At 68.5% G+C, this 11,364-nt stretch overlaps 1 protein-coding gene across 1 annotated transcript; it reads right to left on the bottom strand.

Moving 5' to 3' along the window:
• Window positions 1-3,360: 3,360 nt before the first annotated feature.
• Window positions 3,361-6,321, bottom strand: PCGF1 (polycomb group ring finger 1). The gene is made up of 9 exons (XM_082281645.1): window positions 6,215-6,321; window positions 5,341-5,446; window positions 5,095-5,247; window positions 4,693-4,764; window positions 4,496-4,604; window positions 4,346-4,379; window positions 4,121-4,207; window positions 3,966-4,046; window positions 3,361-3,506 (listed from the first exon to the last, which is right to left on the bottom strand). Exons 1-9 carry the CDS (start codon window positions 6,308-6,310, stop codon window positions 3,459-3,461), a joined length of 786 nt encoding a protein of 261 aa, XP_082137771.1. The 5' UTR covers window positions 6,311-6,321; the 3' UTR covers window positions 3,361-3,458.
• Between the last annotated feature and the right edge of the window lie 5,043 nt (window positions 6,322-11,364).

Raw genomic sequence — 11,364 nt, 5'->3', positions numbered from 1 at the left:
GGGTCCTGGGGGCGGCACTTTCCCAGGCCCTGCCATGACCCCTCTGTCCGCAGGAAGATGCCCCTCCCTCGCCCCCCTTCCCACGCCGGCGGGCATCCCGGTGCCAGCGCCGGTGCCCACATCCTCAGGAAGCGGACAGGAAGCACAGGGCCGGGGGGGCCAGCGGAGGTGAGGAGGGCACAGTGTGGTGGGGGCTGGGGGGGGGGGGGGGCTCAGCGTGGGCCCGTCAGAACCCCCTGGCGTCATTTAGAGCCCCTCAGGCGGTGACAGGAATTAAATTGCGTTTGGATTTTCTCATCAGCCTCATCCCGGTGCTTCGTTACAGGGAGCGTCCCCGCGCTGGCGCGACGGCTCATTCCCGTCGTGACAGCCGCGTGCCCGTGCCGCGCGCCGCTGGGCATGGAGTGGGGTGGGTGGGATGGGATGGGATGGGATGGGATGGGATGGGATGGGATGGGCACCACAGGGATGGCCGTGTGCTGCCATGGGCCCAGTGAGTGCTCTGGGGTGGGAGGAGATCAGGGTGCGTGGCAATACTGTGTCACACGTGTCCCCACGGTGCCCACCCGGCCCATCCCACCATCCCAGTGCCCACCACGCGCCGGGATGCCGGGCATGGCCCCTCACCCGGCAATGGGGTGGGTGTGAAGGTGTCGGCGCCTCATCTGTCTCTGTCAGGGCTGCGTGGAGCCGGTGCTGCCGGAGCATGGCAGGGGCGGTGCAGCCGGGGGGGCTATGCACAGCCGGGGGGCTCAGCAGCCCGGGGTCCACCCCCTGTGCCCACCCCCAGGTGGGACACCCAAAGTGAGAGTCCATGGGGCTGGTGGGTTTTGTGGGGTCTTTGCAGGGGGCTGGGGATGAGCACCAGTGAGGGGCGGGGTGGGGGTTGTGGGGTAGGAGGGGGCAGTGCCTGGCGACACTGGCATAGGAGGGAGGGGTGACGCTGTGCCCCCCGCCCCGGGCTGTGCTGTGCCCCCATTGTCCCCCACTTTGGCACAGGAGCTGCAGGGCTATGGGGGCGGGGGGCTTGGGGAGTCTCTCTGTGGGGTCCCTCCCACTGACCCCTCCCCCCCTCCCCCGTACTGCACCTGCAGCCCCCTGGCACATCCGTGCGATGTCGCCTCTCACTCCCCATCCGGGCCCTGGGACCCTCCAGGCTGGGGATGCCACCACCCCCAGCGGGAGCCCTGGGGGTCCCACACAGCCAAGGAGCTCTTAGGGGTCCCATCCTCCTGGTCATGTGGGTCCATGCCATGCCCAGATCCTCTCGGGCAGAGCTGGGGACCCCCGACTGTCCCCCAGGTTAAGGACAGGGGGATGAGGGGCTCAGGTTTCCCTCTCTGCCGGGCTGGAGCCGGGGGCCATTAGCCCCCTCAGAGCATGACGGGGCAGGGGGACATCAAAGTGCCTTCAGCGCGACTGCGCCTCGGGGGTACAGGAACATCCCCCCAGTACCTGCCCCTGCCCCGTCGGATCCCCCAACCCTCATCTTCCCCCCTCTCCGGGGCAGCCCCCGTGGGCGCTGGGGCCAGGCCGTGGGCGGGGGGCTCATTTACCAACGTCAGCCCCGCAGTTGGTTTGAATTAGGCTCCTCCGGGGCCGGCGCTGATAAGGGAGGGGGTGCAGGGCTGGGGGGGCGTGGGGGGCTCCGGGGGGCTTCCTGCTCTGCCGTCTGTAACTGGCTGCCAGAGCCGCTGCTGACAGACACGGGGACAGCCCCCGCCTCCATCCGTCCATCCATCCATCCATCCACCTACACGCCCACTCCCCTACAGACAGCCCCGGTTTGGACCCCCGTCCTACACCCCCAGCCCTCCAGCCCTGTTTGGAATTCCCATCCTGCACCTCCACTCCTCCAGCCCTGGTTGGCACCCCCATACTGCACCCCCAGCCTTCTGGTGCCAGCTGGGATCCCCTTTGCACACCTCCATCTCTGCATCCCCATTTAGGGTCCCCAACCCATCCTTCTGACCCCAGCTGGGACACCCGTCTTGCACCTCCACCCTTCGGTTGGAACTCCAATCTTGCATCCCAATCCCTATGGCCCCGTTGAGAATGCCCATCCTTCTCCCCGACCCATCCAGCCCTGTCTGGGACATCCATCCCGTGCCCCAAACCCTCTGTCCCTACTCGGGACCCCCACCTTGCACCTGAAGCCCTTCAGCCCTACTGAGACCCCCATCCTGCTCCCCCAGCCCTCCAGTCCTATTTGGGACCTATTCCACACGCCCGCCCCTCCCTCTCCAGTTGGAACCCTAATCCTGCACCCCAACTCTCCAGCCTCATTTGGAGCCCCCATTCCGCACTGCCATCCCTCCAGCCCCGCTTGGGATCCCCCTTCCTGTGTCCCCATGCTCTGACGGCCCTGCAGCCCCCGCGTTTCCCTCCGTCCTTGTGGGGGCCCGGTGAGCGATGGCCGACAGCTGGGCCGGGCCGGGCCGTAACCGGATCCCCCGGCAGCGGCAGCGGCGGCGGCGCGGGGGTTCCGGCGCGGGGGATCAAGAGCAGACCTCAGTGCGGGGCCGGGGGTGAAGGATGGGCCACGGCGCGTCCTCCCCGGCGTGGGCACGGGGCAGCCGGTGCCACATCCACGCGAGGCCGGGGGGTCCCAGACCGTGCCCGCCCCAGGATGGGACACCCGGTTCGGGGAGCGAGGGTGGGGGTGTGATCCCCGACAGCCGCCCGGCACAGCCCGGCACTGCCACCACCGTGCGGGGGGGACGGAGCAGGGTCAGGACCGGGGCGTTTTGAGCCTTTTGAGCCGCAACCAGGGCCCCTCTGGAGCCGCGTTCCCGGGATCCCCGGGATCACAGGGATCCGGCACCTGTTCCTCCCGCAGCACCGGGGCCCGCAGCCCCACCCCAGGGACAGCCCCGCCGCCGGGACCCCCGCGCCCGCAGCTGTGCCCGTGGCTGCCGCGCGCGGATCCAGATGGCGGAATATTATCCCGGGCTAATTAGGGCCGCGCGGGGCGGGGGGGCTGCGAGGTTCCCCCCCCTTCCCCGGCAATCAAAGGGCCGATGACTTTATTAAGGCTCATTATGTGGGGCGGGGGGCCCTGAGGGGCCGGACACGCGCCAGGCAGCCGTGACGGGATCGATCTGGGGAGTGCCCTGCCCGCACGGCTGTGCGGGGCTGAGGGGCTGCGAGACCCCCCGGCACGGCAGGGGAATGGGGATGGAGGGGGCTGCACAGCCCCACTGCCCACAGCGCACCCCCAAGCTCCCCATGGCTCAGCCCCCCACATGCAGCCCCCACAGCTCCTGGAGCTGCTGGTGCAGAGGGGACCCTCCTGAGACCCCCGTAGCAGCCCCCAGTCCCCCCAGACAAAGCAGAGAGTCAAGGGGGCTTTTCCACAATTTTATTCCAAAAATAAACTCGAACTGGGGGTATAAGTTATGGGGGGTGGGGGGGCGGGAGCAGGGCTGCACTGGGGGGGCAGCGCCCACCCCCCACCCCTACCTCCTCTTGTCCTTGATGCTGTAGTGCAGCACGAGGGGCGCGGGCTGCGGGGCAAGGCAGGGGTCAGAGCTGGGGGATTCCAGCCCAGGATGCCCCTTGGGGCAGAGACCCCAAATCCCAGTCCAGGTACCCCCCAAGACAGGGACCCCCCATCCCAGCCCCTGACCCCTCAGGCCCAGGACTCCCTCCCAGCCCAAGATCCCCTTGGAGCAGAGACCCTGAACCCCAGCCCAGAAGTGCCCTGGGACAGGGACCCCCAACCCCAGCTCGGGGACCCTCCCGGGGCTGCACCCTGAACTTGGCCAACCCTTTTGGGGACCCCCCATTGCCTGACCCACACAGGGGCTGGGGATCTCCCCAGATCACCACTGTGGCCACCAACATTAAAGATCCTCCATCCCCCAACCCCATACTGCCCTGAACCACACCCGGAAGGTCACCCCATCACCTCCCCGACTGGGTGAACCCCAAAATCAGAGGTTGTCGTCCCCCCTGATGCCCACCTTGCCAAACCAGCGTGAGAGCCAGAGCTGCTTCATTGTCATGTGGTCGGGGAGGGGCTCGTTGTCAAACAGGATCTGCACCTGCATGGGGAGGCTGCATCAGGGGGGCCAGGAAACCGCTGGGGGCTGGGAACCCCCCCTGGACCCCCACTCACGTGCTGCAGGGGCAGCCCCAGCCGGTGGCACAGGACCCTCCGCAGGTGTCGGATCTGCGCCCGCACCGAGCACCTCACGTACTTCTGCTGCAAGGGGCAGAGTGAGTTGGGGGATTGTGGGGGCCTTCAAAGACCCCACACCCCTCCCAGGACCCTACACACCCTCACCACAGCCAGGGTGAGAGCTGCGGGTCAGGGGTGGGGGCTGCAGGGACCCCCACTCACCTGTAGCACAGCCTTGCTCTTGTCCTTGCTGGAGCTGTGGTGGGAAGAGAAAGGGACACGTGTCCTGGGTCTCAGGGGTGGTGGCCACGCCCAGTGTCGCTTGTGTCCCCTCCACACCCCACTGAGGGGCTGCAGCCCCCCTGGACTCACCTCAGCTTCTCCAGGCAGAGTGAGACGTGCTCGTCGTAGCGGAAATAGTGGGCGCGCGAGTGATCGAAAGTGCTGTAGGGGAGCCCCATGGGGTCACCCCCCACCGTGTCTGGGGACACAGGCGGCACCATCAGCCCCCTGCACCCCCGGCAACCCCAGCACCACGGCTGGCTGCCCCCCGTGCCCCCCTGTCCCACCGTCACCGCTGGGCTGCGTCACCCGGTCGAGGCCACGGGACTGGTAGAACTCCCGGATCCGCTTCTCCTCACCTGCAAGGGAGAGGTGGCTCAGGGACACACCTGGGTTTATCTGCCCCTGAGGGGGGTCTCTGCCTGTCCTTGGCACCCCCCCCGCCCCACTGCTCCCACTGCACCAGGCCCCCGCCATAGACCCTGTCCCAGTCCCCATCCCTCTCTCTCTCCCTGTCCCATATCCCCATTCCAGTCTCTGCTCCTCACCTGGGCCCCATCCCCATTTCTGACCCTCTCCAGCTCCCCATCTGCCTCCCTGTTCCCACGGAGACACATCCCTGCTCCCACCATTCTTCCCCCAAGCCCCCCACACTGTGCTGCAGGCCATGCCCCCCGAGTCCCCCGTACTGTGCTGCAGGCCGGGCACCAGCTTGTAGACGATGTCCTGCATGACCCGGTCCAGTTTGAGGTTGAGCAGCGGCTGCGTCTCGTGGATCTTGGTGTTGCACATGGGGCAGTACTTGCTGGTCTGTAGGTACTTCACGATGCAGCTCTTGCAGACTGGCGACAGGGACAGGTGTGGGGGGGCTGGGACCTCACCCCAAAGGGACTCACAGCCCTCCCCAAGCCCCCCACCCAGGCGGGGACACTCACAGGTGTGCAGGCACTCGGTGATGGTGGTGGCGTCGATGAAGTACCCGGCACACAGGAAACACACGATGTGCTCGTTCAGCTCCTTCATCTTCACCTTCACCTCCTCCTGCGGGGACACCTCGCTGTCACCTGGAGCGTCCCAAGACCACCCTCACCTGTCACCTGGAGACCCCCGAGACCACTCTCATCCTTCACGTGGAACCCCTTAGCCCACGGAGCTTCTCCTGCCGTTCCCTTAATATGCCAGAAAATGGGATTTGGGGGAGGGTTGCACCTCTTGCTTTGCTTTAATATGCCAGAAAACGGGATTCTGAGGGGCTGCCCCCCTTGTCTTGCCATAATATGCCAGAAAACGGGATTCTGTAGGGATGGCCCCCTGACTTCCATTATTACACCAGAAAATGGGATTTTGAGAGGTTAGCCTCACTGTCTTACTTTAATATGCCAGAAAATGGGATTTTTGGGGGACTATGCCTCCTGTCTTCCATTATTCTGCCACAAGACAGGATTTTGGGGTGCTGCACCCCCTGTCTTGCCTTAACATGCCAGAAAACAGGATGTTCTGGGGCTGACCCCCCTGTATTCCCTTATTGCACCAGAAAACGAGATTTGTGGAGGGCTAGATACCCTGGTTTGCCTTATTAGGTCAGAAAATGGGATTTCGGGGGGCCGGGGACACCCCCAATCCGGTCCCAGCCCCGACCCCTGACCACGCCCCCTTCCACTGGCCCCGCCTCCCCGCACCGCCCCTCGGTCTCACAGCGCCCCCCAGCGGCGCCGCCGCGGCACCTCCCTTCCCCGCCCGAGCTGGCCCCCGGTGTCGCCACCACCGCCTCCTCCCGGTGCCTCCCGCCCTCCCGGTACGGCCGCTTGCCTCGTTCCGCAGCGGGTCCATCTTGTAGACGGCCTGGAGCTGGTTCCGCAGCCGCATGGCGATGGCCATCGGGCCCCCCTGAGGAGGCGACGCCATCTTAGAGCCGCCTCCGCCTGTGGCCTCGCGCACTTCCGGGTTCGGGGCGGGGCCGCGGCGAGCAGCGGGACTACAACTCCTAGCGTGCCCCGCGCGTTGCGAGTCGAGGCGGGCAGCGCAAGCTCGGCCGTGTGCTGACCCTTCACCACGACCCACAGGGAGAGACCCAGGATTCCGGGACCCCCCCGACCTCGTCCGTGACCGGGGGACCCGCCGGGAGCCGCCGCCACCGGACCCGCTGTGTTTAGGGGAGGGTGTTCCCGGCACTGACCAATAGCGAGAGGGCATGCTTTTGACGGACAGCAGCGGCCGCCAATCAGAGAGGGCGCTACGTGCGCGTGGTGCTGCGGAAGGCCGCCAGAGGGCAGCAGAGCAACGCGGGGGAATGGGAGGGGCGGGGAGGGGGGCCAAGGGGGAGTGCGGGGGGGAGGGGGGCACGGGAGGGAACCGGGGGGACGGGAGGGGTCAGGGCGGGTCTGAGGGGGTCTGAGGGGGTCTGGGGGCTGCGAGGGGGCACTAGGGGGGCGGGGAGTCTGAGTGGGGCGCGGGGTCCGTGCGGGGGGCTTAGGGAGTAATGGTGGGTTAGAGGGGCCCGTGGGGTGTGCAAGGTCTTTGGGGGCTCCGAGGTCTTTGGGGGTCTCGGAGGATTCGGGAGGGGACACGGGGGTGTCCCGACTGGGGCACAGGGTGAACTGCGGCGGCGAGTGCCGGGCTGGGCTGAGGGATGCAGTGGCACAGGCAGCGGTGGGGTACCGGGGTGCTGGCAGCGTTGGGGTGCCGAGGTGCAGGAGGAGCTGCAGTACCCGGGTGCTGCAGGATTGGGGATGGCACTGGCAGTTCGGGGTGCCGGGGCACTTTGGGGTGCCAGGGTGCTCGCAGTTCGGGGTTCAGGCAGGGTTGGGGTGCTGCGGTGTTCCTGGGATACCGTCGTGCTGACAGTTTGGGGTGTCGGGGTGCTGTTGGTGCTGACGTTTGGGGTGTCCGGTGCTGGGGCGCTGGCAGGGTTAAAGTGCTGGCAGTTCGGGGTGTGGGGTGCTGGAGTGCTGGCAGGTTGGGGTGCCGAGGTGCCGATAGTTTGGGGTGCCAGCGGAGCAGCCCACGGCCCCACCCAGTGCAGCCGGAGCCGCGCTAATGAAGGTTTGGCTCAGGGGAAGCAGCGGCCGCGCTAATGCGGAGCCGAGACAGGTTCCCCACGGCCCCTCACAGCCTTCCACGGCCCCTCACGGGCTGTGCACCCCCCGGACTCCAGACCGGACGGCGGAGAAAGCTGCTGCCTGCCATGGAGTGGGAGCGGGCAGAGGACCACGGCGGGACCCCCGAGCAGGAGCTGGCACCCACCACCCTAGCGTGGAGCTCCTGGCACACAGCCGCGCTGCCAGCCCTGCTCCGGCACCGGCTCTGCACCGGCCGCCACGGCCAGGGACAGTGCGTGTTTGGGGTTCCTGGATGCACCTCGGTCATGATCTCGGTCCTGATCCGGGTCCAGGTTCTGGTCCCGGTCCCGGATACGGATCGGAGCACTTATGCCTCCCCGTCACCTCAGCTGCCTCAGTGTGCCCAGTCCAATCGCGCTGTCCCTCCTGCCCTAAGCCTGGCCCCGTGCGACACCAGCCGAGCCGCGGTGACCCCGGTGCTAGCCCCCCGTCCCGGGCCGCGCACGGTGTGTGGCCGGGCCCCGAGACCCCCGGGACCCCACCGGGAGCAGCACGAGCCCCTCCCGGTGCCGGTACGCCGGCGGGCAGAGGCTCCGGACCAGCCCCCGCCCCGTCGCCCGCCCACCCCCTGCCCGCGCCTCCGGGGAGGCGAGAGCGCGGCGGGGGCCGGTGACCCCCGGCTGGGGAGGGTCTGGTCTCATCTGTACCTGCCAGGAGCCATCCGGGGAGGGGCGGGGGCCTGTGGGGGTCACAGCGGGGCCAGCGCGGCCCCGCGGAGGGGCAGCATCGCTTTCTGCCGCCGCCGTGAGGAGAATCGGCACCGGCACCGCACCCGGCACCGATACCGCGAGCCCCGGCCGGGCGAGGAGCGGGGTCTGTGGGTGGCTCCGGCACGGGCCCCGCGGGACCGAGGGCAGAGTCCCGGGGCTGGGGTCCCGGCAGCCGGTACTCCCGGAGCCGCCCCCGCCAGCCGGGCACGCGCGAGGCCGCGGATCCATCTCGGCGTTAATAATTGATGGCGGGAGCCGCCGGGGCTGCGCGGGGCTGCGGGGCCGAGGCTTTTAGCTCAGCCCTGCTCAGATATTCAGCTCCATTTCCGCGGCAGGGCCAGGGCGGCTCCTTCTGGGAAGTGCTGCCGGGCGCTTTCCCGGCCGGACTCCTCGTTGGGGCTGAGCGAGGCTGGGCTGAGGCTGGACACACTCATGACCGCAGTGGGCAGCGTTACGGCCCTCCCCCCCTCCCCCCCCCCGTCCGGTCTGTCCCACTGCACCGTGGCCGGAGCTGAGATCCTGTCCTGGCATCCCCATGGCCAGAGCTGCTGTCCTGGCCCCACATCGGCCCCACATGCCGGTTTTTGGCCCTGTTAGGCGCTCTCTGGGGGCAGTGTGACTCTGGAAGGGGTGTCTGCCAGCAGGTGCCAAGGTGGGCAAGGGGCTGTGATGTTGTGGGCATGGGTCCACCAGGGTGGTGGGCAAGGTGGGCAGGGGTCCCTGTCAGGTGAATAGGGGTCCCCCAAGGAAGGCAGGGGACCCCCAGGGCAGAGAGGGTTCCCTGGCAGGGTGGGCAGGGGTCCCTTTCAGAGCGGGCAGGGGTCTCCCGGGGGGGAGTAGGGGTCCTCAAAGGATGGGCAGGGGTCCCCCATTAGTCCCTCTGAGGTGGGCAGGGGTCCCTATAGGGCAGCGGGGGCTGGGCACTCATGGACTGAGCTCCTGCCTAATGCACCGAGTACATCTGCAGAATCCAATTAACCTTCGATAACGAGGCCCTGAGCGACGTGGCTGTCAGCGGCTACCAGCCACCGGCACACTGTGGCCCCCCGACGGGTCACCAGCCCACCAGGACGGGCAGCACAGCCCCCCCCCCCCCCCCCAGCAGCCCCTGGCTGGTGTCAGACTCTGGGGACGTGGGGATGGACACCCTGAGGGCACTCGGTGTGGGAGAGGGTACTGGTGTGTCCAGCCATGTGTCCCGTGGCTCCTGGGCACTGGCTCACTGACCAGTCCTGCAGCCCAAGGGGTGGGAGCTGTGCGTGCCCCCCACTCCCACAGCAGCCCCCCGCTCCATCCCCCTCCCCACTGCCCTCACCCCACCGCAGGCCTGGGGGCTCAGCTCCCGCCCCGCTGGCATCGGAGCTGGCCATGGCGGCTTCCCTCCCCGCAGGGCTCCCCGGGACCCCCCCCTCGCCAGGGAGGTGCAACCACGTCACCGCTGCTGCCCCCCCAGCCCAGACTGTGTCCCCCAGCCCCTCTGACCCTGCTCCCAGACTACGGAGCTGGGGCCACGGGGTGGGTTTGACGGGGGTGGCCCGTGCTACATCCCCAGACCGGACCCCCAGCACCCACTGTCCCCCGCCCCAGGGGCTGCAGCCTGGGTGTGCCCGGGGCGAGCAGCCCCCCAGCAGCCGGGAGTTGGCGTCACCGTGCCACCGCCCCCGCACTCATGTGGCACCCGGCTCCTCCCCGAGGACACCGCGCAGACGCCGAGGGCCACCGTGACGTCCGAGCGGGCGACTCGGCCGTCGGGTCCCCGGGAGCCCACGGGGGCCCTCCGCGGCCACAGTAACCCCATCCCAACTCCATACTGGCCCCATCCTGGCTCCATCCCGACTCCATCCCATCCCCACTCTGGCCCCATCCATCCTCATGCCAGCCCTCCCGGCGTGTCAGCCGGGTCGGGGTGGGCACCGCGCCCACCGGCTGCTGCCGCCTCACCCCGCGCACCCCGTCCGGGTGCCGGCGCCCGCGGCGGGCGGGCGGCGGGGGGCACCGGGAGTGTTTCATGCGGTTAAGAAGTGTCTGATTGAGGCAGGAGGCGCCAGCAGCTCCCCCGGGAGCCGCAAGCCAAGGACTGGAGGACCAAATGCAGGCTAAAGTAATCCAATCTGGGCTGGTTCATCTAATTAGCCCAGAATTAACCCAGCAGCCAGAGAGGAGCTGACTGTCCCTCCAGTTTGCCAGCGGGTTTGGGGGGAAGCGGGAGGAAGAAGGGGACGTCCAGCGGTAATGAGATTACGGGGGGGAGCGGGCGGGAGCGGGTGCGCGGCAGCCTCTGGCCGGTGGGAACGTGGGGCCCTGCCAGGTCCCCTCCGCGCCATCGCCGTGATTGCCGGGGCACCGGGGCGGCCGCCGGCGGCACCGGGGACAGGCAGGGACCCGTCCTAGCGACCCCCGCCCCAGCAGCAGCTCCCGAGCCCGCGGCGTCCCCGTGGGGGACGAGGGCACCGGCACGGCCGGCACCGGGGACGTGGCACCACGAAGCCGCGCAGCTGCACCGGCAGCCCCAGGGCAAAGGTGGGGGACGGGGCAAGGAGCCCCAGCAGCTTCGGGCAGCACTCCCGTGGTGGGGCGGGCAGGGGCCAGACCCCACAGACCCCATAGACCCCATGTGCGACCCCCTGCTCCCAGCACGGCTGTGCCGAGGGGCAGAGGGGCATGGAGGGCACGGGGCACGGAGATGCTGGTTCAGCTCTGGCGGTGGCAGGGCCTGGCGCTGCGCTGGCTGAAGGCTGATTCCCTCCTACAAGTGGGCAAATGCTCCTTTTTCTGCCACATCCCCTCCAGCTGTCACTGCCACCCATGAGAACCGCCAGGCCCAGCCCCTTGGGGTGGGAGGAGGCACACACCGAGGACACGGGGGTCCCTGCTGTGGCCGACAAACGAGGAAGGGTTTGTACTGGCACACTGGGGGGTCCCGGGCGCAGGGACCCTGCCTGGTCCTCGCAGTGACTCAGGGGACCCTGGGGCAGGCACAGGGACACGGAGTCCTTCCCGGTGGCCCAAGGGTCACTGTGAAGACAGAGCCAACCGCACAAGGTGGTGACAGTGAGGGGCCCTTGGCCAGCGGGGTCCATGGGAGGGGGACACCCTGCACCCACAACCAGGGTGGGAAGGGGCTCATGAC

This window comes from Coloeus monedula (genome assembly GCF_965178545.1).
Source record: "Coloeus monedula genome assembly, chromosome: 5".
In the NCBI taxonomy this organism is placed as follows: domain Eukaryota; kingdom Metazoa; phylum Chordata; class Aves; order Passeriformes; family Corvidae; genus Coloeus; species Coloeus monedula.
This window is presented reverse-complemented; position numbering and strand designations above follow the sequence as displayed.